This window comes from Cynoglossus semilaevis, chromosome 9 (assembly GCF_000523025.1).
Source record: "Cynoglossus semilaevis isolate Cse_v1.0 chromosome 9, Cse_v1.0, whole genome shotgun sequence".
Classification (NCBI taxonomy): domain Eukaryota; kingdom Metazoa; phylum Chordata; class Actinopteri; order Pleuronectiformes; family Cynoglossidae; genus Cynoglossus; species Cynoglossus semilaevis.
In genome coordinates this window covers 13,626,156-13,653,017 of record NC_024315.1, presented here as the reverse complement: position 1 = coordinate 13,653,017, position 26,862 = coordinate 13,626,156, and the positions used below count along the sequence as shown (strand labels likewise).

General features: G+C 44.8%; 1 protein-coding gene across 1 annotated transcript in view; it reads right to left on the bottom strand.

Annotated features, from left to right (window-relative positions):
• Nucleotides 1–2,831: 2,831 nt before the first annotated feature.
• Nucleotides 2,832–26,862, bottom strand: part of LOC103384019 (B-cell lymphoma/leukemia 11A-like) — a 42,017-nt gene continuing 17,986 nt past the window's right edge. The window contains exon 3 of the mRNA XM_008317383.3: nucleotides 2,832–9,802. Within this exon, the coding sequence (XP_008315605.1) occupies nucleotides 7,824–9,802 (1,979 nt within the window). The 3' untranslated portion in view covers nucleotides 2,832–7,823. The remainder of the gene's footprint in view (nucleotides 9,803–26,862) is intronic.

Here is a 26,862-nt window from a genome sequence, read left to right as displayed (position 1 = left end):
AGGGGAGGGAGAGGGAGAGGGAGAGGGGGAGGAAGAAGGAGAAGGAGAAGGAGAAGGAGAGGGAGAGGGAGAAACACTTAGAAAAGCTATAGGGTGAGGAATGTGGGTGAGGGTTAGTCTGGTTTTCTCTTTCATGTTCTCACTTTTTTTTCCTCCCTCTCTCTCCCCCTCTCCCTCTCTCCCTCTTTCTCGTATTTTCCGTCTCTACCTTGTGCTTCCTTAAAACTTCCTCCTCCTTCTCTTGCTCTTGCACTTCAACTTCAGACACCCTGGTCTAACCAAACCTCAACTTAAGCCCCCGTCTATCTCTCTGTCGTCCTCCTCTTCTCCCCTCCCCCCGCTCTCTCTCTCTCTCTCTCTTTCCTCAGACAGACACATCTACCCTCCTGGACGTTTCCTTTCTGTCGGCCTGCCCCAACAAAGGTGCTCAGTCATGTGAAACCTAATCTCCAACCCCCCAAAACCTGACCCTTGACCCCTTCAGTCTTCACACAGCCAGAGGGGGAGGGGAGCCAGGGCAGGAAAGGGAGGCTTTTGGGAAAAGGTCACATTCCCGAAGACACTTTCGTATATGCACGTGTATGTGTGTATGTGTGTGTGTGTGTGTGTGTGTGTGTGTCCTTGTCCAGCCTATTATGTGGTTTTTGTGTTCCAGCAACAGCATGTGCATTTGATTCCCCGTCTGTGTACAACTGTGCCTCTATAGTCCTGTGTGTTTGAAGGTCCTCTCAACTTTTCATGTACGTGCTTGCTCGTCTGTTGTACAGTCCATGTATGTGTGTGTGTGTGTTTGTAGCCCAAGTCACACCGTATGTGCATACGTGCATGTTTGTGAGAAAGCACTTTCAGCCCTGGAGCATCACTGCCCATAGACAAAACACAGACTTTGTTTTCGAGTTGGGCCAGACCTGTAAGTCTTGTCTGGGCAGAGCTCCGCTCCTTCCACCCTATACTGGCAATCCTCAGATCTGTGTCTGTGTGTGTGTGTGTGTGTGTGAGGCACTGGGTGTCAGCTGTCCTGGGTGATTAGTGCTTTTATATTGTTCCAAGGAGCCAGGACGAGGCCCCCTCTTCACTGCAGCCCAGCACAGCTGCAGCCTGCCTCTTCATCTCTGCTCCTCAGGCCTCCTCTGCTCCTTCACACCCTGAGTCCGAACCAAGAGAATGTCAGACTGTAACAGAGGCAAAGGCTGCAGCAAGAGCAGTGGGGAGATTATCCAAGGGCAAACGGCAGGACAGTGTGAATATAACCAGGTGAAAAATGAGAAAATGAAGAGGTGTAAGGCAGCGGGACAGAGAGGGAGAGAGAAGGAGAGAGAGAGAGAGAGAGAGAGAGAGGGAGGGAGGCGGAAAGTGGCATAATATTAGTGGGATTAGAGTCAATTCAACGAGCCGGCGCTCTCCTGGACAGGATTTCCCCGGCTATGCCTGGGAGGCCTCCGCTGCTTTAAACACACAGGCAAGTCAGGACAGAAAGGAAAGCAAAGAAGAGGATGATGGGAAGAACAAAACCAAGAGAAAAGACAAAGGAGGAAGTGATTTCCTAATCTTTACCCAGGCTGTTCCCTAAAGAGGTTTTATTTTTATTTACTCCTCCAGAACGAGAGCAACTTACTGCAAACAATCAGAGTACTACTTTTATGACTTAAGGACATATGTGTACCCAAGGAGGAAGAGGAGGGGGGAGGTTGGGGGTGGGCAAGGGCCCAAATCTGCTCTGGGAAAAGTATGCCTGCTATGCATGGGTTGTTTGGTGGCGGGATTTGTGGGCCACAGCATTGTTGCTCTCTTGACATTGAACTTGAGTGAGAGACAAGGGAGTTTGGGGGGAGGGGGGGGGGGCTCCATCCTGAAACATTGGATGTGCATGTTTATGTATGTGTGCAGAGAACACACACAGGTTAACAATTTCTCACTCCAAACGCCCACCCGGCCGCCCCCACTTCCTTGCAACTCTGCTTTATCTTAACTGTCAACACCTGGCCTGAGCAGGAACCTCTCTCTATCTGTGAACTTTAATCTGTGCCCTGCTAGGCAAACAGCACCAGGCTTGGACAAGGAGAGCGATTAGTCTGTCACGTTGCCCTCCAGTGCTCCGGCGGGGAGAGAAAGGGAGAGGTTTGAGACAGAGAAAGAGACTGGGATGGAAAGAAAAAAAAACTTAGATATTACTTAAAAGGGAGGGAGGAGGTGAGGAAGGGGGGCGTGGGGGCAGGAGAACAAAAAGGGACGAAGGCTGAGCTGTGGCTGAAAGAGACGTTCTGTAGACAGAAAGAAAAAAAAAATAAGACAAGACAGGAGGAGAGACGGGGGACGAGAGGTTTGTTTGAGAACACTCGACTGTGGACTCGAGATATGGGCCGCATATAAAAACTGGACCGAGGTGAGCAGTCAGGTCAACAGGGAACACCCAAAGTGCAGCGTTTCAAAAGATGCAGTTTGTATAGAAGTCCAAATGCATTTATGTCATAGTCAGCCGCCATTACTCCTGATTATCTTAGGAGGTATTCAACTGGCGGTCCTTGACCCCTGGGAGGTCTGCCGAGGTGTACTCACATGTATTCTTACTGTATATACGGTGTATCTGAATCCCTAGTATTCACTTTGTTTTGGTCAAGGTTTTGTTTTTGTCTTGGGAAAAGGTCATTGTCTTTGACAAAAAGGTGCAGTTCCACAAATTAACACTGGACCGGGATTTTATCTGTTATCGCATCAGTTCATGCAGCTCTGGTCCCTAACTCTGGTCCTTTGTTCTGGGTACCATCCCACCCTAACTGGAGAAGGTAGCATTATTGAAAAAAGAGGAAGTCAGAAAATTCAGATCATGTATGTAATACATTTTTTTTTATTTTTTTCAAGACAAAATGGCTGAGTGAAGAGAATAATGCAGACAACAGCTGAAAATAGAGTGGCATCTCCGTAACTGAAAAAAAAAAAAATTACAACAACAACAAACAACAAAATCTGTAAGTTGAGCAAAAACTGCTAAAGGTGGGTCAGTGAACTTTGGTCATCAGACAGAGAAGTGAAGCTGTCAAGATTCACCGGGCGGGAGAGAAGTGGACTGATTCGTTTTGCAGGGCCTCTGTTCAGAACAGAGCGTACGTACGTGTGTTTATAGTCATAATAAATAATGTCGACCACTGTCGCAGGTCGACTTCAAGTTCAGTTCAGAGCAAGTAGCTTGAGCGTAAATACAGAACACAGGATGAGATCAGGCTGAAAAACACAAATGTACCTTGAAAACCATCAGCGTTGATGAGACGTACCGTACTCTCTCCGTGATTTCACCTACATTTAGGATATGCCTTGCATATGACATGTACCACGTTTAAATTATAAAGCACCATGGTTCATTTGGCAATGACGAAACTCAGGAAAACTCAAGATAATGAACAAAATCTTAACATAAAACTGCAGCAACAAAGACTGTTGTTTGGATCGGTGTTGGATTTGATTGCATATGACAAAGGTTCTTTTTTTGTTTGTTTTTTTGTTTTTCAAAAATGTCTGGAATGTTATCAGGCGGTACATGTTCAAGGACAGTAAAAAGTTGGCTACCGAGAAAAAACCCAACAATAGCTTGTATTACTGCATATAAAATGGCAGGAGAGAAAAATATATAAAATAAACTAAAAAGATATGTACAACCACCTGTTTTACCTCAGTGTGGTGGCTCCAGCACGGACTGCCTGAAAAGGCCATTACATGACCTCTCACCCTGCGGGGTCGCCACATTTTATTTTTCAAAAAAACAACGAAACAACAACAAAAAAAAAACATACTTTTTTTTTCAAGCATACAAATTATTCACACTATATTATCCTGCCAAATTAAGAAAATATACGGTGGCAGCTTGTTGGGATTTTTTTTTTCACTACAGAAAAAAAGGGTACATTGAAACCTTTAAAGAGTACAGGCAAAAACAGTTAAAAATACAGGCTCCAACATAAATACTATAAGTGCCTACGCTAAGTGAACATTAATTTCAAATACCATTCTAAATACAGGGAAAAAGTAGACCATAAATGTGTTTTCGAACACGGGGACGTATGTGAGCGTACGTCTGCCCATGTTTTAGCTTCTCTCTATATATTTCTATTTCATAAATCTCTCCCCGATGCTCATTTTTGTTCAACCTGAAGACTTGTGTAGAGTAAAGGCAAAAAATTATGAGACATGTTCATCACGATTCATTACATAGTGATCAAGTGCCGGATGTCACAGACAGAAAAGAGAGACCAAATCGCAAACCCCAGGATTTTCCAGAAAAGTTGGTACACTTTATAAAAGATGTAAAAAAAAACAACCAAACAACAACAGGTCGCGGTGGTGAAGAGCTGCACCAGGGCCAAGAAAATACCATAATGACACTCCTGTTGCTATTGGTGACACATACTAGGGTAAATTATTGTTGTCATTCCTACAGATTTTCTGGTGTTAATGACTAAAACCAGTTCAGACTGGTCTCTGTGTCCCCAACAGCTTTGACAAGTTTGACCGTCATATGTTTTTCACTTAAATGAAAACCTGTTCAAATGAAGCTCACCAACAGTTTAGTTCTAGAATCATCTGAACAAACTGAAAGAACATTTAAAGGAAGTGGATTCTAGTCCTTAGAATAGACGAAGAAGCAGGTCATGACCTGGGGTCAAAGGTCAGCCTCAGGAGTTTTACTAAGAAGGAAGTCTCTGATGGAAACACCACTGAGGACAAGAGCAGACTGACTTAAAAAAAGATCCTTGAACTGGACTTTGTTATTAAGGATACGATGACGACATTGACTAAAAACAACAAAAGTCTTTTCTTTGTCCTTTTGACGGATTATTAACGGTTCACTAAAGTGCATGACCTAATTGTTTTTACTTAACTTTTAAAAATGTACCAACTTTTCTGGAAATGGTGTTTGTAAAAATATGTATATATATGTATATATGTAGACATATATACATATATATACTGCTTGAAAGATTTGATTTCATTTCTATAGTTTGGCATGAAGCAGGAGATTTTTATGGCTGTTCCTGCGTTGATACCTTTAAGAACTGATTCAGTTCTCAGAAGAAGACATGGCTGGCGACACTTTTCTTTCAACCCATGCTTTTGTTTTTGTGTTTTGTTTTTTTCTTCTTTTTTTGTTTTCCTCGTGATATTTTTAATGCAAAGCAGTGACACCTAGCTAAAGTTGTCAGCATAAGAGCAAAGTTTTCCCTTGAGCGTCTGACTGTAAACTGGGAAAATTGAACAGTGCACGTTTTTAGTCCCGGATCTGGAATCCGGTTCTTATTTTATACTCAACCACTGTACCTCCGATTAGAGAGACAGATACAGAATCCAAGGCAGAGTGACAAGTGCTATATCATCGACAATGACGTGGGGAATGGAGACAAAGATGCAACTGTAGGTTGGAGCAGTGATTCCCTGACACTGGACTGGGACCCCAGGGTGGGTTTGGGGGCAATTTACAAACTACATTTCCCGCTGTACGTTTAAAGACGCTACCTTGCTTAACAGTTCAAAAAGTTTAAGATTTTTTTGCTGTGTATCCTTTATCTTTAATAATTGATACACAAGTCCAAAAAATTGGAAAAACAAATTCCTGACAGATGTGTTGCTATATTGTCATTCAAATGACTCCCGTTCATCCAGATTTGTACTGAAAAATTAGGTCAGAATGGTTTGCTACCTTGAATAGACTGAGGGAACCGCTGCTCCAGACCATGTGAACTCTCTGGGACACAGAAGTGTGTCAGTTACACTCTAACAAACCTGTGAGGAGGGGTACTTTGTTTCAAAGAAAAAAAAAATAACCTTATTTCAGACCCATCCAGCATCTCCATAAGAACCACACCAGAGTGTGCCTGGGTAACTGGGCTTCAAAGTGGACTGTTCAAAGTTGGACTGATGGTATGACCCACATTCAATTATAGCCCACTTGTAGGGCAGCCATATCAAGATATCCAATTATTTGTGGCACCCACATCCACTTTATGAGACACTTTTATGTGACCCATGTAGGCATAGAGTGGTCCACTTCTGTTGGGGTAGTGGGCCACAAGCTGACCAAATCAGTCAGCCAGATAAAAGGCGGGGGCAAACAAAGGAAAGAGCGAGGGTTTTTGGGTTGCACGATGTGCGTTAAATAGTTTCATAGCCCATAACTTGGACAGCTAACTTTGTCATCTGTGATTGGGCTGCAGAACTGTCAGATATAACCCACGTCTGCAGGTGGTCTTAACCTTCCCAACTATGTAGATGCTGGATGAGCGACTCTTAACTTCTGATTGGAGTTTTCCATTTTAAAGTAATTTCCAACATGGATTAATGAAAATAAAAGGGTTTTCATATTAAGTAAAGTTTTTTCTTCTTCTAAAATCTACTGCAGTAAAGAGAGTAAGCACTAAAAGGACATAAACATTTGAATTGTAGAGACACCTGGTTAACCCACTCCCCACCCACTATTCTGACCCTCCACCCATCCTGACCCTCATCATACACCCAGCCAAAAACCCCCTAGCCCCAACCCTCACCCTAAATCTGTCTGGTTTCGAGCAGCTAACCCCCCAGTCCCCTCCCCCATGGTCTTCAGGTGGCTGCTGGCTACACTGCCTGCCTGGACACGGAGGAGCTGCACATCTGTGCTACTTACAAAAAAAATAAGAGGATATCTGCAAACTTTAAACTTATTAAAGAAAATAAAAGCACTCTGGGAAAATTAAGAGCTTCACGTTGGTTGAAAACGACTCCCTCTCAGTGTGGTACCAACACGTACTGGGAAATAATGAACACCTAAAACCAAAACCAAAATCTACACCTCGATCACTTACTCCGTTCCAGCATGTAGCATGCCCGTAAACAGAATCATGATCTGGAGAATAACAATATACACATGAGTCAGGCAGAGAAATGATTTACCAGAGTTACACATAGTCATTCTTTTTGTTCTGTTTTTCTTTCAGCTGGTTCTGTATCCTCTGCTAAGTCACAAAACGACAGGGTCGTACAGGCGCTTGATGCAAGTACCTGCAAATTTCATATGTGCACAAAAATGTCCTGTAATCTTCCGTAGCTGAAACTCTGAGCTTATAGCAAAAAACAAAAAGAGTATTAACTAACGCGGGTAAAATATCCAAGGCACTCTTTGTTGTAATTTCACACCATATTGTAAATTTCATTGCTGTTTGTACTAGAAATACTTAACGGCGCCAGTGCCTAAGGGTTCATAGGCAGCCCAATTTTTTTTTTTACATACTATATATATATTTTTTTTATCTCAATCTTGCATTGAAAGTCTTTCACAAAGATCAGTTTTAAGTGTGACCCTGCATGTCGTGACGTTTTCGATCATATGTGATACTGTCCACGATGTTAGAACACAAACCTGTACATGATATGTAAAACAGTATGGACTGTGTGCAGCATGGGTTGTCATATCTAGAATCTATTTTTTTTCTTTTTCATGTCGAAGAAATCAAAAGTATCAAGAGCAACACGTGTACCACCAAACCCACCAGCCGAGGACAAATTTCTCTCTAAGTAGCCAAAACACACTGAGCATGCTGTCCAGTTACAAAAAAATACAAAAACGTGTAAATTATTGCACAATAGAAAGGCTCAAAAAGTTTTGCTTTTGGTGCAATAGTATTGCCCCAGTGATGGATCATGCATTCAGCTCTTTTTTATATTCGGGGATTATCACAGGGCTGTACTGCTTACTGGTGTCTAACCCTGTCGTCCTTTTCCCTCACTTATCGACGTGTCAGCCGGGGTTGCTTTTAGCCAGAGGAGCTGAGTTAGAGAGAACGACCAGCCAGCGCGCTGCTCTACTCAGTCTTAATTTCATTAGCCAGAGGGCGGTCACTGTGCCATTTCTTCATGTGTTTCTCCAGCGTGCTGTAGACACTGAAAGGCATGTGACAGATTTCACATTTGTACACGTCCTTGCCCAGCTGTCCGTGGGTCTTCATGTGGCGGGTGAGCTTAGAGCTCTGGGCGCACGCGTAGCTGCACAGCTCGCACTTGTAGGGACGCTCTCCAGTGTGACTGCGCCGGTGCACAGTCAAGTTGCTGCAGTTCTTGAACACTTTGCCGCAATACTCACAAGTGTCACTGCGGCGGCTGTCCTTGGAGTTCGGCCGGCCGTTGCCGTTCCCGCCGTGGGGAGTGCTGGCCCCGCTGCCGGTGCCGCTACGTCCCGAGGCAGCACGTTCTCCGTCCAGCTCACCTGGTGGGGTGGAGAAACGAAGGCTGCCGTTCTCTGACGAGTGTTCAGACGAGGAGGCGAAGGGCGATTGTCTGGAGTCCCCGCCTGTGAAGCTGAGGAAGGGGTCCTTGAGTTGTCTGGAGGCGGCGTAGCCGGCGAGCCACTGAGAGTAGACATTTTCCGTGTTAGGGATGGTGGGTGTCGGGGGGTCGATGTCCTTCTCGACCTTGATGCGCTTGGACAGTGGACTGAGAGAGCCGGGACTTACGCGGCCACCAAGCAGCTTCCGTGACAGGCTCTCAGTGGACAGGGGCCCCAGACCATTGATGGTAGTTGTGGTGCCGTCATCTGCACGGTCTGACTCCATGGCTGAGTCGTCATCAGCAGGGTCCTGCGATGAACTCCGGCGGCGTGGATGCAGGGCGTCACTGTTTTGGTGGTGACGGGCCCCTTCAAGCCGCAGGCTGAAACGATAGTCATTCCTCCCGTCCTCCTCTTCCACCACAGGCTTATTCTCAACTTCTTCCTCCTCTTCTTCTTCCTCCTCTTCTTCCTCTTCCTCCTCCTCTTCCTCCTCTTCTTCCTCTTCCTCTTCATCTTCCTCTTCCTCTCCATTCTCGCGCAAATGATTGTTGTCACTCTTGTACTTGGCCACCACGGACTTGAGGGCGTCCGTGGCGCTGCCTATCAGCTCACTAGTGCCAGGTTCAGGAGAACTGGCAGTGGAGAGGCCGTCGTCCGACTTGGCGTTAATTGCTGACGACTTGTTCTGAGAGTGCGTCTTCATGTGTCGTTTCAGTTTACTGGCCTGGGTGCAGGCATGGTTACAAAGGTGACACTTGAATGGCTTTTCCCCTGTGTGGCTACGCCTATGAACAATTAGATTGCTCTGGAACTTGAAGGTCTTCCCACAGAACTCACAAGACTTTGCCTTGAGAGGTGTAGCTGGCTGCACTGCATTTGTGATGGTGTTGGGGGTGGAACGTGAGCCAGAAGGTGACTGAGAGGTGGAGAGGGGAGGTGTGGCTGAAAATGGAGGCTTGGAACCTGGCTGGAATGGCTGCAGTAGCCGTTGCATAGGGTTAGGCCTGTTAGGGGAGAGAGGGGGCGAGGACCCCGTCGCGTTCCCAGCCAGCTCACGTAGACGTCTGGAGAAGTCCATGCTCGGAGGGATTTCTAATGGTACTGAGTTTAGCCTCATCACCCTGTCAAAAGCACTGGGGTGGTGGGTCGCCAAGGTCAGGTCGTCTGGACTAAGGTGATGGCGCGGTGGAGGGCTGAAGAGAGGTGGGGTTCTGGGATAACGGCCCTCCCGAGGCGTGGATGCAGAATCCCTGCCAGAACCTGAGCCTGGCATCCGGAGAAGGCTGTAAGGACTGCCTTCGGCCAAGTGGACGGCGTGAAGAGGCGGCTGGGAGGAGGCGCAATCGCCCCCCATCCCGGGTGCTGTGGCCACGCGGGGGGTAAGAGGGCTGCCAGGCTCGCTCTCCAGATAGATGCGGAAACCATGGGTGTTCTGAGCGTGCTGGAGAAGGAACCAGGCGCTGGTGAAGGGCTGCTTACAGGTGGTGCAGGTGTAGCTGCTGGGCTCATCTTTATCTGCCAGAAGGAAAGGACACACAGGGAGAAGACATTAGACGGTGACCTGACTGGTACCGATAAGAGGAGCAGTTTGGTCATAAGAAATATTCAATGAAGATGCAGGAAAAGTCATGACTTGCTTAACTCAGCTGGGGCTTGGACTGTCTTTTTTCTTTTTTGAATCAGATGAATACGCCGGTCCTATATTTCTATTGTTAAAAATGCTGCGGTGAAGGACAAAATCATCTTTTTTCATATTTCTTCCTTTGTTTTTTTAAACTACAACTGCATCCTTCTGCACTGTTAAAAATTAAAAAATTATATTATTAAATATATATTATATTATTTTTAGTTATAGGAATGGAGTCAGGAACCTTAAAAAAAGACATTATCCTATGTTATAAAATATTAAATGAAATTTTCCTATAACCTGGTCTTGGTAAAATCACTAAAATTACATTAGGCTTGGAACAGCTTATTATTATCATTCTTATTATTTAACAATAATTAAATAAATAAAATAAAAAAATATTATTTAAAAATGATTAAAAATTAAATAAAATTATTTAAATATGTGAAATTTGAAATCCTCAGTGCACTGCTGTTAAAAAACAAATCACGTATTTATCAAACCAACAGTGAGCAGCAGTGAGTGTACGCTCAACCACGGAACTATTAAAGGGATAATGAGAGACACTGTGTACCAGGCAGCACATTTACACAGCTGAGGAGATGCAGGAATATTTCAAACAATAATTGACTTTGAACAGCACTTGCACGCTGACCTGAGATTTGCCTGACAATGCACACGGCTAATCTCATTAAACACACTCATCTCCCCTCCGATGCCTTGTTTACAGAATTAGCCAGGCTAAAGTGGGACATGTATCTGATGCTGCATATTAACGCTGAATACAAACACCAGGTCACATGCAAATAAATTGTTGGCAGCCATTATCACCAAACACACACACACACACACATTCACAGCAATGAGAAACACCGGAGGTAGAACTGTTTGTGTTTGTGAGTGGGCGCTGAAGCCTGTGTGAAAAAGGCCTTTAATGCAGTGTCTTATTTTTTCTCTTCTCTCTCTATTTCCGATATTTCATGCTTTAAGGATTTATTTAAATCCTCTCAGGTGAAGAGGAAAGCAGAAGTGAGAGATATGCAAAATAAGAAGCATCCGTCACTCCACACTCAAATGCGCTGCTTCTTTCATCTTTCGCCTGTCTTATTCTCTCTTCTCTTTTTTTTTTCTTTTTTGTTCTCATTCTTTCACTGAAGGACATTTTCCTGAAGTCATTTTGAAGATGCTAAACCCAAATCCGTGACTATGGTATGCCGGAGAGAGAGGAGGTGGCGGTGGAGGGGGGTGGTTGCGGTTACAGCTTAGCAGTGATTCCTAAGATGGTGGATGGACAGCACTGAGTGTTTAAACCTGCTGTGACTGAGAGACCAGGGACAGAAAGAAAGACAGGGGCAGGAGGAGAAGATGGCAGGCTGCAGAGAGGACAGATAGAGGTGTTTTTGTGGGTCCACGTCCACCGTGGCCCCCTCTCTGGCACCTCACTTTAAGACCAGAACACGACATCAAATGTGCACCCAATCAAACCTACACGCAGACCCTTTCCTCTCCGCTGAAAGGAGTTGGACGGGGGAGCGAGGGGGGGTATACTGGTAAATTATGGATCATTACAATCTGCTAAAATTACAGTTAATTGCTGCCACCTGCAAGGGGCTTTGACCCACTATGGAATTTTTCCATCATAAAAAAGCCATTTGCCCGTAGACTTTCTTTTCCTCTCGTAGGCACATATAAAAATGTAGCCGTTACATTGGTGTGCTATATCACATTTACCCGTATGCCGTGTGTTTTAATGGATTTAAAAGACGAAGCCCTGAGCACTTGTAAAGTGGTTGTTATAACCTGACTCTTTCAGTCCCTTTTCTCTTTGATTCGCAGCCTGGTGCGTGTGCAGACAGTGTGCAGTCGAGGACAGGAATTGTAAGGTGGCCTCGGAAAAAGTCATTCTTTTGAAAGTATCACTCAAAGTGTGTTAATGGAGAGGAGGAATTCTTTCTTTTTCTTCTATTTTCTCACCACAGCAGCACTTGATGTTCTAGTGCTACTAAGGGATAATATAATGTTTCACTTTCTGAACTGAGAGTGGATGCATCCTGGTCTGACGGTCAGTCCGTCCGTAGTAAACATCGAAATACTTGAAGCCTAAGCTCACACATGGAGACGTGTTAGTGTGAACACACTATAAGAGCATTAACATGGACATGACCTCAGCGATGGTAATGACAGAGCGGAACATGGCGTTTGAAATACTGTACAACACCAAGGGGTGAACAACAACAACTAAAATGGTTTCTCAAGCGTTTGGGTTTCAGCTTTTGGCAAACCACTGAAACGTCTACTGGAGTTTTCCCTCAATTCTCTGCTGCCTCTTCAAAAATGTGCTCTAAAGAAGAAATCAAATATAAAATAAAAAATATTTACACACTTGACCAAGTGACATTTGGTGTTAAACTCTAGGGAAGTGTATACTGTATTTATGTTGGGAAAGATTTTGTCTGGTGTGTCGTCCTCTATTCTCAGGGCTGTTTGTGGAAAAATGAGTGAATTAAAGAGTCAGCGGTGGAAGAAAGACAAGGAGTGAGGAGGAAGAGAAGTGTGGCGTGAAGGGGACGTCCCTAATGACAAGCCACCCACTTTCTGAAGGACACCAGATCCACAACCAGGGCAAAAGTAGTTTCATCCACACACACACACACACACGTATATATGTATATATATATATATATATATATATATATACATATATATATATTTTTTTTTTCTCCATTCAAACGTGGAACCTGCGTCAGGCTGTTGACAAACTCCTCTCATGCCACAAGCAGCAACAATAACTGTCATCTCGTCGTGGGCAGTGGACAGATTGATGGGCATCAAAAAGCCAAATCACCACATGCCTAAATGCACAACAGAGAAGACACCTCCATGTTGTTGTTCCTAAAAGCTGTCCTTAAAAGAAGCAGTTTTGGAGCCGGAGCTGACGAGGCGTTTGACGGCCCCGGAGCTTTCTTTATGTGAGAAGGGAAAGAAGGATGATCTTATAAATAAGTCCGTCCTCTAATGGAATAAAGGAGAAGTTTATCGGACTTTTTCTCCGTCTCTTTCTCTCCTTCCAGCTCGCTCTAAGTCTGTGGTGAGTTAGGGCTGGAGAGCCAGGAGAGTTGGAGCTAATGCTGGATCTCAGGTCCTTTGAAATAGGATCAGCGGAGAGGAGAAATCACACTGACAACCCCTGAGCTGCCATTTCATGGCAGGGGCTGAAAAAAGGATGAAGGAGGGGGAAGGAGAGAGGAGCAGTCGAAGGAGGAGGGGGCTGCTGCTGCCGCTGCCGCTGTAGCTGCTGCTGCTGCCGCTCGGGCCGCCGCGCCGGCCGCGCGGGCTCGCTGCTGCTGCTGCTGCTGCTGCTGCTGGTGACACTGCGGTGTCTAACGGACACAGTGTACTGAAATCAGACGCAGAATATGATCTGTGAGAAACCAACCAGAGTAACTGACACAAGGGGAAGTCACGGCGCCGTGAGCTACAGATATGGTCGCCCCGTCCTCCAGCAGCACTGACCAGACAAAGCAAAACGCACGCACAAATCTACAAGGCCCAGGATTGGAGTACATTTCATATGCATATGCAGATTGCTCTTTTGTTTGTTACCCAACCCCCAACCTGCAGTCTCCCTCATAAACACACACACACACACACACTGACCTTTGCTCCCATGTCCCCTATTGTAATATCAAACTCAACACAGTCAACAACACAAACAACCAGAACAACGTGGGCTGTCCACGTACCAGCATGTGGTCGTCCAACTGGGAGCTGAGAGTTCGATCCCGAGTTACACTGAGCCACTCCTGGACATGATGCTACACTGATGTGGGCCTAATGTGGCTCACATGTAACAAGGAAACACAGAGCTGAGGCAGAGAACACGGGGAAATGTTCTGGAGCCTGGGATTGTTCTGTTTGGAACCGTTTCGAACCAAAGTAAATCTGTGTTCTTGAGCAACGACTTCATCAAGAAACTCTCATCCACTTCCCGGCCACTTTTTAAAAAATAACTTGTTGACCATTTAAATTGACATTTATGTAAAAATCCAACGAAGGACCAGGGTTGAAAAGCAACAACAGCTGAGTTGTAACTTTGTTCAATTTCAAAACTCTGTGTCTACTCACTCCGATCGACCTCCAAAGTAACTGATTCGTCCTTGACCAACCATCATGGCGGATCAGGCCTTACTGGTGTGACCACGCAACTCTGCCCGATATTGGTCATTTAGCTAATGGAGGAACAAGCTAACAGGATTAGCTCTCAGGCCGTCCAAAAAGAGAATGAGAACAGTGGAGGAGGAGCAGGAGGAGGAGGAGAGAGGAAGCACACAGGGACATGCAGCCTGTCACTGTCGTTTCCTCAAGTTATCAGTTGACTGGGCTCCCAGGCACACACACACACACACACACACACACACACACATTCCTGAAAAGTGATTATGCTAATAGCAGGTCTTTGCCAATATTCATAAGTGTTTATAGGTGTTGGAGTGAGTGGCTCACTAAGACGGATGGCTGTCAATACAGTGGCTCTGGAGAGTGCCTCGGCCACAACTGGCGTTAATGTGATTACCACTGCGTTTATGTCGTTAGGGTGTTCACAGTCAGGATGAGGCAGAGGTGGAGGGTGAAGCTGAAGAGGCTGAAGAGGGAGGAGGTGGAGAAGATGATGATGATGATGATGATGATGAAGGGGGGAAGGCAGCAGCGTCCACTGATGTTCTTCTTCTGAGTCCCTAAAGCAGGGGTCACCAGTTATATTTATCAGACATTTTGTCTAGGCCTCGACGACTGATTGTTCGTCGTCTGATTCGGCCTGAAGGCCACCAGTTATTGATAACTAAATTTCAACATTGAAGTTCAGCTCTCAGTGAGTTGGACTGAGCTGAGGCCATGTTACAAAAACAATCACATCAAGCTGTAGGCTAATGTGATGCACACATATACCTAGAAATAAAACTTGGTTTCTGTAAAATCTGTTTGTGTGACATTTGAGCAGTTTTTGGGGGGTGCTTTCAAATTTTTACAAATGTTTTTTCTGCCCAACTTTGGTCTTTTGGCAAAGTTTTAATATAATAATATTCTTTCTGTGTCATACCCCAAGCTTTGGGTAAAAGAATATATTTCACAAGTCATGGAAACAGGATTAGCCGGTTTGATCCAGTTATTTTTTTTTCTTTCCAAGCTCGTGCTTCTGTTAAACCTGAACTTGTTTTTCGAACAAAAAAACTATTTCACACTAAACGAAACCCTTTTTTAACTCTACTTTACTGAAGCCTTGGCAGCTAATCCTCCTTTATTGTATACAGTGGGTGGATGTCACTCACAGATGGACCTGTTTCTAGACTCATCAATATTCCTGAGAATACCTGACAGAGCAGCTGGCCGGCCTTGACGCTCTGACTCCGACTGTTTGCCTGTGACTTTCCCACAGACACACAGACACAAACACACACTCCTTTGTCCTGGGCCAGACTTGTTGTGGCTCTCAGGGGCCACAGGCCAAAGACAAAAGCCTTGTTTGACCAACACTTGTTCCTACACAGGATACAGGAACTACAGTTTACTAAACAGAAATCCAACCAGGGAACTGAGGCCTGAATCCCAGCCTCTTACAGGTCTAGACCCTGAGTCCGGGCCTGGTGTTGGATTCACAGATTACCTATTAGGGAAAGGCTAAGCAATCTGACATGGAGAGATGGAAGAAAGGAGCCACGGAGGGAGCCAATGAGAAAAAGGAACGTATGGAGATCTCAAGATTAGGAAAAATCAGCAGGGAGAAAACCTTAGCTGGAACCAACAGGGAGCGCGAGTAAAAGGGAGGGAGGTGGGGGTCTCCGGAAGAAGATGTATGGTAATCTGTGCCCAGTATAAAGTAATCTGCTGGCTGTGGCTTTGTCTCCAATCAGACTTTTACACGTCTTACCTTTCTGTCCCACTCTACTTCTCCTGAAAGTTGATAAGAGCAAAAGTGGAGCTGATGTGTCTCAGTGACACTTAGAAGCCATTATGGACAGGTGGCGCTAACACCGGGGTCAAAGAATGCACGTTCCATATGTAAAGACAAATCGTCCTGTGTGTGTGTCTGTTGTGTGCTGACAACAATCATTCATTCATTCATCCTCCATCAGCCACACCGCCCTCTGGAGGTGGAACCGATGCCAGGTGACATCGGACAAAAGGCAGGGTATACACCGCGTGGTCACCTTTACACTTCCTGTTCAGTGGCGGAGGTGGGGCAGGCAGGGGGGAGGGAAGGGGGTAAACTTTGTGCCAATGTAGTTCGACAGAGGACTGACGAGATGACTTTTCCGTTCTATACCAGCTTTAGAACAGACACTGATGTTCCAGTGCCTGTGCCTCAGTACTACAGTACAACACAGGAGGTACTACATGATGATAATGGATGATCTGGATCTTTTGTTTGTTTCTTTGATGATGTTGTACTTGGAGTAGGACTGTACATTTGACATACTTTTATTTTGAAGCCCAAGGCTACCTTCTAAGACTCTTCACTTTTGTCACGAGGTGTTAGGGTATTTGGTCTTAGTGTTAGTCCTGCACGCTGGTTGTCCTGTACTGGTCCAGGGCCCGACTGTGGTTTGTACTGCCCCACAGTTAATCCTCAAGTTAACGTGTCTCAGTAACTGACTGTGCTAATTCTGCTATTGCTAATGGATGTGTTGAATCTGTGCTTCATAACTGTAGCGGGCTGCTAACTCTGACCCAGCTAGAAACATATCAGAGTGCTGTCTTTCGTCTTCCAAGCGTGTAGATTGTTTTTTGTCATTTGACCTGTTTTTGACCTGACCTCCCAGCTACCCATCAGTCCATCTGTCCGGCTTTCATTCTGGGCTGTGTCTGAGTCCAGCAGATCTCATATTAGTCTGGGCCTGCTGTGTCCCTGCTGTGGGTTTCTTAATTGTTCTCTGTTTACCAACAATGGTGGGAGGGCTGCACTCAGATGTTTCTCATCCCGTCTCTAGTGCTACGTTTAAAAAAGACCTCTGGGCTTCAAAGCCGTAGCAGTCTAATTAAATGGAGCATAGCTTTACGTTAGCATCCACGGAGATTATTTATTGAGTTGGGATGCACTTCACAGGATCAGACTGCCATCAACAAAACCCCAACACTCAGTGGAGAAGGTATTATTGGAAGAATCAAAGGAACTTAAAGACGAGAAAAAAAATACCAAGAGTCTGTTTAGGCACCAAATCCAGGTCCATAAGAGGACTTAATCAAACAGCAGTATTGTTGGACTAGTGCAGTGTCCAGACTGGCCAGGAGTCTCCAAACATTTCAGAGGGGAAATGTGAAAAAAAATTCTGTCAAAGAAAAGATACATCTCAATAAACTGGAGCTCAGGAGGAGGAGAGTGGAGGGGGCTGAAATACAATGGGGTGAACTGGAACATAATACAATGGAAGGAAAGTGCATGGATTTATTCTCCTTACTTTGGAATACTGCATTCAGATGAGTAACCCCCCACCCGTCCCCCCATACAAGAATCATCCCTGTTTGAAGTGCAGAGACAAGATAGCCTGGGTGAGACATGAGGCCAGGAGCCTGAGCTTCACTATCTCTGCATAGCTTAGCTTATGACAAGCTGCCGTCCCTGCAGAAAGGATGGAGAGGGACCAGGGAGGTCGACCGGCTGCACACTTCTGCATAAATCTCCAGATAGATAGCATCAGGAGAAGGAGAAACAGGAGAGAGGGCCAGGCAGGCAACGAGGGGCGATAAGGCCCCGGGGCAAGGCATTCAACACTGTCAAAACTGTTTCGTCTCTGGCGAGTGGACGAATGGAGCGCGTTATGAGCTTGCATACCATTTTCCTGAGACGTGCGCTTCGGCTTCACCGGAGCACGGCAGGAACTGGTATCTGACCTCAACGCTTTCCCCCTTCCCTCGCAGACAGGCAGGAAGTGTGGACAGAGCAACACAAACAGCAGAGGCTGTGGAAACATTATGGTGATCTGAGGAGAACACACTGCAGTCACATGCAGGAGCTTTGATCATCAGCTTGTCTGCTGAATACTTGAGCGAGGTGCCACAGAATCACAAGGGGCCGGTGTGACAGTGGTTGGATCTGCCAGTGCAGAAAAACCAGGGTTTCACACAGCGGAGACACAGAAGTGCTGAGGGCAAAAAACCAGCTGCAAATATTTGACGCTGTAGCTTTCAATTAGAATGAAAGTGATTTTAAAAACCAGAATCAGAAAATGCTTAGATATGATCGACCCCCAGGGGACATGCTTGGAGTTGCAGCTGCTCCTGTAAGAGCATTTCTAAAAACACCAAAAATCAAATGGGTCAAGATAGTATCATCATAACTGTCGTACCTACAAGTATTCACAGCATCGAGAGTAAATGTGACATTCCAGACGTTCCAGTGTTAAAACACCATTACCATCAAAGTGTGTTATCTAGGATTTTCTACACCACAACAGTGAATATTAAAATGGAAATTTCATAGAGAGCAAACAACACTACGAGACCGACAGGCACGGTCTAAAAACACAAGATAAACACCGACACATGGAGCCCACACGCACATACTGTACAGCACACACATACATATTTTAGTATAATTACAGTTAATTACCGCCATAAACTCATTAAAGAGAGAACAGGAGTGAAATAAGAAGCAGAAAACGAAGTCTTTAAACTACCACACTTAATTGGTGCCAAAAGGCAGGAAAGCAGGAAGGAGACAGAACGACCGGAGAAACGAAAAGGTTTCAAGCAGTTTTATTTTTTTCCCTTTTATCGTCTTGTTTCACTGCAACTGTGTCTGTGTCATATTCTGAAAACCTTTTTGAGTTTCTCAAAAAATATTTCTTTTACACGATTCCAGGTGACTATGACACACCTGGGCTACACCACACCTCCCGCCATTTCCACTCACTCTTTTAGTAGAGGGGCGTATCCCAGAATCCATCCATCAAGGACACTTTGTAAAAGTCTGTACTTTTCTCTTTCCTCTGTCTGTTACTGTGAGTAATGTATAAGAGGAGAAGGAGGAAGTGAGACTGACGAAGAGAGTCTTTGAAACAGTATCTTCATCGACGTCAGCTTCGAAGCTCTGTTCACGTCTGAATGCACTCATAGCACTAGAAGAATGATGTTTAAAAAAAGTGAGAAGCCATTAAATCATTGACTTGAGTTGATTGGAAAGAAACAATGTAAATAAATCATTATTTTAAATAAATAAATATTCTGGTTGACCACTAACAGAAACACTGTAGCTAACATTAGCTTTGGTGTCTCTACCTGGCCTGATTCAATAACAGGACTGTTGTGGTTAATATTAGCTCTAGTGTCTGTACTAAGACTGTTGTAGCTAACGCTAGCTCTGGTGTCTGTGCTTGAATTGTAGTAGCTATTGAGAAATGAGAAAACTCTTGGTGGATCAGTTTGTGCCCCAACCATGATTTTATTCAAACTGACATCTGGAACGTGTTGACCTCGCTCAATGCATCTTGTGTATCTTGTGCTGAGCTTTTCTAAATATAATGAATTCAAATTAACCCAGCCCTTAATTAAAAGTATGAATAAAAAGTAAGAAAGTGTGAGTGAGACGTGGAACTGTTGTAAGGAAACATAATGTTACCACTGATGTTGACCACAGAAGCCTGAACATGGGTCACCACGTATAGAAACCAAGGAACAAGGGCGGTTTTAAACATGCATTTCTGTCCTAGCACTGCAGGGTGACAGGACCAGGGCATGTGAGCTCGGGCCAACCATAGCAGCTCGTTATGCATAGGAGCCTCAAGACATAAGGAAGGGACATGGCACTCGCAGAACAAGAGGAGCAGTGTGTTGAAGTGTCCCGTGGCCCTGAGCAGTGGAGGCAGAGGGTTTAACACACGTCCCATCTGGTGTGTGTGACTGTGCACACGGTGGACGAGTGGTTAAGGAAGCATCAATAGCCAGACTCTATAAATCCAGGGTTATCTCAGGTCAGTCGGCAAATCCATTTTCCTTAGAAATGCACGAGCGCAAGACATGCATGTCTATGGTGACTGCAGAACTAAGATCGGGACTCAAGGGTATTTTTTTTAAAATCCTCACTTATCCTCGTTTCACCATGTTTAACTCACTGTAATGTCAAAACTAATGAATCCAAGGCTATAAAGTCCACTGATCCTGTAATAAGGACACAGGCACTAACAGTGGGACATCAGTGCCTGGGTGGACCACAAGCCATGCATCCAGCCCTCCATTTTCTGTCCCATTATTAATTCATCAAGGAGAAAACAGTGCTGGGCCACTCTTCAAGCCAGACGCTTTCCAAATCCTGATTAAAATTTCAAAAAGGCCTCATGTTCAGCCTTATTTCAGTCCCTTGAAGACATTTTGGAAGCAGCAGCAAACGACGTGGCGGAGCACAGACGGGGTCGACGTACATGCACACCGCAACAAATCTGTTTGCCAGAAAAACGCTTCTCATTCACAACAGCCTGGTGAACGGAGCCAGCGTTCCAACCCCGTCTGTGACATCAGACTGGAGCGGTGCAGTCAGTTTTATTAGTATGGACTTTACTGGGAGCCACTGAGGGAAACACTGACATTGACAACGGTCGGTTCTTATGGAAAATTTAGAGCATGCTTTGAAATAAGAAACTGACACGTTACGTATTGCGATATGGTGGCAACGATCACGATCTACATTTGTTAGAGAAGAAATAAACATGAAAATAAAAAATAGAAATAAGAAAATAAGAAAAGCCTCAAATACTACATTTATATATTTGCAGTCGCTGTACAATCTAGCCGTTGGAGGTTTAAATGCAACACAAAAACAATACAGCGCTGTAGAATATTGATACGATATTATGAAACTAAATATTGCAATATTTCAGCGTATCGATATTTTCTTACACCTTTGCTGGACCATGTTCCACAAAAGGGAGGGTAAGCCAGACCTTGTGAATGCAGTTAGTCCGACATAGTCTCTCTAGATTAAACCAACACAGTTTGTGTGATCCAATTACTACACACAAGCCAGACTCCTGGATTCAAACTTTTATAATGGGTTCACTTCCCCAGCTTTACTTACTACCCTGTTTACAGCCAAAATGACGTACTTTAATAAGATATCGCAGACAAATATCCCAATGAGCGACTGAGCTTTCTTAAATTATATCTTGAATTCTTAGTTAGTGTTAACAGTTTTCTCCCCTGTGACTGATTCACGTGCCAGAGAAAAGATTATTAAGGCAGAGCGAAGGCGCCCATTCATCGCTAACATCTAATGTTTACCATCAGTAACAGCCCATAAGATGGATGAGCCGTATGCTTGGCAACGTCAGGCCACGTTCCACACTATTCTTCATCACGGAGACTTAGTGTACCAGACCCGTGCTCACTAATTGAAGACATGTGGTCTGATCAGCCACCACAGCGGCACATTAGAGGCAGGCAAAAGAGCCGGACAGCAGGACATTGCATCATCATCAATAGTTCACCACCCACCAAGGCTAAAATTGGGATATAAATCAGTCAGTGTTCCTATAAGAGTCCTTTAGAACTATGTGTAACACAGTGACTTGTGTCTGCCTCATTTCCTTCAGCAGGCGCTCCTGTAAAAAATACAAATACAGCGTGTGGAACCTTGTGTTAATTCTCCCTGGAGGTGTGTCAGGAACATGCGTAGGTCTGAGCAGTAGTGAGCGTGATATTAATTAAGGTAGCCAACCTGTAGGCTCCTTGGTGCCCAGCTGTAGAGCATAAATCAGGCTTTTAACGAGGCTCGCGCCCTAAGATCTCAGACCGCGCTGGAATGCTACCTGCACAGTCGTGCCAAAAATCTGTCTGGGTCTAGGGCTCCTATAGATCACTATGTTTAGAGGGGGCTATAGTGACCCACCCCTGGGGAGGGAAGGAGGGCGAGCAGGGCTGAGGAGCAGAAAAAGAGGGCGGCAATTTGGAAGGGGAGTTTGGGGGGGGGCATGAGCTATTTGTATTAGGTCATCAGGTTTAAGTCAACATGTGCGACGTTTGTGTTACATGTGCGCACGTTCTGCAACACAACAAACCCTCCTGTTGTGGAGGGTGGTTTGTTGAAAACAAACAGAGAAGTTAGAACAAGTTGATCGAAGTTGTCAACAATGGTTGTCAACACCGTCTTCTCTTCTGTCCATGCAGGTCAGGTCCAAAAAAACCTCTGAATTGAACGCGTTTTTGGACCTGAGAATGAGCCGAGGAGCACACTTTGGACAGAGGTCCTGTGTTCCTGTTGTGACAGAAGGATTTATGCGGCAGACAGCTGCAGGACATGACCGGTGCATGTACAGACAGACGGCCCGTCAGACTGGTTGATCCGCAGCCTGCGTGCAGCTCCATGTAAGTGTCCATTTCTGCACTGCAACCCACATCAGTTTAGCTACTTCACTACATCACGTTACAAATAGTTGAACGGAACTGATTCACATGAACGAAGCAGTAACCAACGCACGGGCGCCGGGAGAACTTGTTAACAGAAATTAGAATCTAAAATGCACTCAGATTCTATTAACAATTTTTTAACCCCTTAATGAAAATTCCCAAAGATTAAAAACATTTCAATATAATCAGTATTTAAAAACATGTTTTTATTAACAATTAACATGCAAATATTCATGTTCTTGGTTCATTTTATTCTGCTTTTTTTCTACCCTAACAATTACAAAGATAAAGTAACCTGATGTTAAGATACTCAATTAAATTGTTTTAAAAAACTCAATATATCGTTGTGCCACAGTATATACTGTATTATATGTAGATGTATTGTATCGCTAGATTCTTGTCAGTACACACCCCCGGCTGATCCAATCACATATATGAAGTATCTGTGTGGCACAGGAGCCACGGGGTTATTCATTTTTCCTACTTTTCTGCATTTTTTTTAAAGCTTATAGTTTGTTTTTAATAGAGTGTACCTGTGCTGCTGGAAACCTCAGCAGCCGCGTACGAATCAGTCAGCGTACAAGTGGAGAAATTTGGATTAATGGCTGATGGGGGGGCGTGTAGAGCTGGTTTCTCAGGCTGCTTTCTGCAGCAGTACCTGAGATTTATGGGCCAGATGTCTGTGCTATTGCTCCTCTAACAGACTATAAAACTTCATTTACAGGAGGCAGCAGCGGAGTCTCCATGTAAAGCGTGCCGAAAATTTGCTGCGCTGACGCAAAAACGTCAACATTTAAATAAATAAATAAACAATAAAAAAAAGAAAGAATGCAATTAACAGCAGCCTTCATTACTGCGGTTTCCTGTGCACTTCAGCAGATTCTCCCTCTGACTTTCTCTCTGTGCTGTCACTCAGGCAGTGATGGCCCTGACAGGAATGTGGCTCCGCTCGCTGCCAGTGTGACCTCAGGTTCTTAAGATCCACCCTGTCATTTCTGAGAGGGGCAGATGACCTCTGACTGACACCGGGGCTGCAGAGGCATTGACCCCGGTGGACTGCTAGTGTTGCATTCTGAGAAAATGAACTTTGTAAATTTGCACAAGGTCGAACAGTAAAGATCGTATATGCACATGCCATACATGTCCGGCTGATACGGTGTACACCTACAGAAAACAACGAGGAGGGGGCGGGGGAGGGGTACAGCCTGACCTGACCGCAATCTCATGAACCTTTGACACAGACATATACATAATCATACAGAAGAACACAAAAAGATACGCACGCTCCTAACACCCACGACCTTTATTACGCTGGGTGACTTTTCTCCTCTTGCAGCAGCTAATGACAGGAGGAATTAAGTACACGCAGAGAACGAGGAGGACGTGTTGACAAGAGGAAAAGACAGGGGAGGAAAAACAAAAGAGTTGTGGACAGCTTTACGCTGCGGCACCCATTCTAGATTACATTAGTGGCAGCTGCTTCCTTTGTGTGGTTTTTATGGCCTGGCCCCAAGAAAAAGCTGCTAAAATTTCATCTAATCTGCTGCAGAAACTCAAGTGTCTGTCAAGCCACTCAAACAAGGGCGCCTTAAAGCACTGTGCTCTCAGATAACTGAGGCAAAATAACGCTAATAATATCTCTCTCCGCGGACGCACAAGGCCGACATTTTGTGTAACCAAAGAGGAGTGGTCTGTGTCACCGGTGCATGGGAAACTGGCCCGCACTGGTCGTCCAGGGGCAGGGCCTTTAATGGCCAGACACCGTCTCCCTCTGCACCCCCGTCTCTCCTTTCCCCTTCTACTCCCCCTTTTTATCTCTACCTCCTGTTCATCCTTCCAAGTCATTAGCTTATGTTAATCACCAAAACTATCAACAGTGACCCAACCAACCAATTTCATTTAGGGCTTCTGCCACACTTAACAGCAGACGACGCAGATGCTACAGTGGGATTCATTAAGGTAGAAGTAATCACATGACCGATCCGTCGTTTATTCGCACATGACCCAAAGTACATCACCATACAAACATCTCAAATGTCTTTGTATGAAAAATTCAATGTATAGTTGTCTTCTAGAACAGCGTATTATTTCTTCACATCTTGTGTGAAACAATCCCATATTTAAGTCAACAGCCATGGCCTTGTTTTCACACATCTTGAGCAGTGGTGGGTCCACGGGCCATAGTTTTGCCAAAATAAAATTATGCTCAATTTTTTTAAATCTGCATATTAGCGCCACCTGTTATATATATAACCAATATAATAAGCATCACTCCCACCATCACCATGGACCAATGAAAACTCTAATTGTGACAGATTGATGTCCATTCACGTCCTGTTCAGAGACACCTGGAGAAAAAGTACTGGTACAAATGCAAATGTTCCTTTTACTTTTAATCTGTCAGAAGAAAGATGGCCGACCTGCTTTTAAAGCAGAGACAGAGGCTGGTTCTAACTGCTCATCCCCAGAGAGGACTGTCCCTGTCTTTGAATGCATCATGTGACTTCACTGTGTGTTCCCACAGGAACTGTTGTCACAGACCCACCACTCATATTCTCAGGTTGTCACCTCCACCACAGTGTGAGGATGATGACAGTGAGGCCTGGCCACTACATGGAAGGAGTGGAGTCATTAACACCCCGTCCCGAATCCTAGCTCTCTGACAAACACCTGAGCTGATGTCGTTTCTGAGTGTTCAGAAAGTAGAGCTGCTGCGCTGGTCAGACTCGAGGATTCGTTAAAAAAAAACAAAAAAAAAAAACCTGTAACCTCTGAGATAAAAACAGTATTAGAGCATCGGCTGGTTCTGTCTGATTAGGTCTGATATTTCAGTACTGATTTCGGTGAATAACACCAGACATTAAAGCCAGTGTGGGAGGATGGGACGTTTTTGGTGCTTGTTCAATCCACCACAGTCCTGCCAGGGCTGGGAATCAAACCGGCAATCCTCTGATTACAAGCTTGATCCTTTAACTACTGGGTCCAAAAATGTGACAATGCTAGCAGCCCCCACAGAGGACACAAAGAAAGAAAACTGATGTGACTCAGTTATAATGTTCCATAAGTGAGGCGCACATCAAACACACACATTTAACCAACTCCTAAACAGCGACTCTGGTAAATAAAAGTTGCTATAGTTACAATGGTTTTGCCAAGAAATTACTGATATGAGTCAGTTGGATAAATATATCCTGACAACCGGCCAATGTTCTGCTGGGCTTAGAGAAAAGACCCCAAATCCTGGAAACATCCTGGCTCAGGTGACAAGACTCTCAATAATTACACAGTGTGTTGCCCCTGAAGCCTCAATGTGTGTGTGTGTGTGTGTGTGTGTGTGTGTTCATATGGGGACTCCTGTACTAGAAAATACAGCACCTGTGGGTCGTTGTGTAAAATCTTGTTTTTGACCAAACGTTGCCTGTAGGACTGTGGTCCTAACATCCAATTTTTTTCTATTTAATACAGTTCTGACACTAGGGGGAGGGGTGTGTGAGGAAAAAGAAGAGATAAAGGAAAAGCAACAAAGCAGCATAAATGAGCACTAATGAAGACGTAGCAATCTGTGGAGGAGGGAGGGCTGCAGAGATTGGCGAGGGCAAATTAACCTTTTTAATTGCAGAGTGGTCGCCCTCTTTGGACCCAACAGTTGGATCCAGAGCGCTGACAGATGATGAGAGGGAAATGGCAGGCCTATTACAGGCAATCTGGCTCTGAAACTTGGCAGACCAAAGCAGTACCAGAGCCTGGGGAGAGCAGGGCATGTCCAGCATGGAAGCCTTCGCTGCCAGAGTGCTCAGTGGCAGAGCCAGGGCTTGCCTCTATAAACCTGGCACTTTGAACCCGGAGAGTAAAGGCCTGTCATAAGGAAGTCTGCATTCTTGTCTGATAACAAATAGCTGTCTGTTTAAAAAAAAAAAAAGGAGGGACAGAGAGTGAACCAGTCTGACAGGTGAAAATGGTGGAACACAGAGTGAAGAAATGCATCCTGGGAAAATTTGGATTGCAGTGTAATGAAGCAACACGTGCGCGCCCACTTTTTATTTAAGTGCAAAGCATCTGTCCGAGTGTCCACCACAGACGGTAAAAAAAAAAAAAAAAAAAGGCATGAGAGACGATGGCTTCCTGTCTATCAGTGTGTCTGGATGTGAGAGCCATGTTTATGTCTGTGCAGACAAGACAAACAGACATCAAGGTCGACAGAGGCTGGGGCCTGGGCAAGCAGAAGACCGTCGTTCCTGTGTCTTAACAACACACACACACAGCATTATTCTGGGACAGTACCTGGGAATACACAAGTAAAATATACTAGAAGATGAAGGCAGTTTAGTACTTTGTTTAATTGTACTAAATGATTTGACTGATTGGCTGCTGTAACTGAGATTAGCTTCAGTGTCTCTACCAGGACTAGTTCAGCTATCATTAGCTTTAGTTTCTGTACCGTTGTAGCTAATGACACCATGCTAGTTCACAGTAACATGTTTTACAGTGTAGCCTGGAAGTATTGCAGTGATAAGAAATTTAAAACAAACAGCAAGTGTGACATGACAATAAGCTA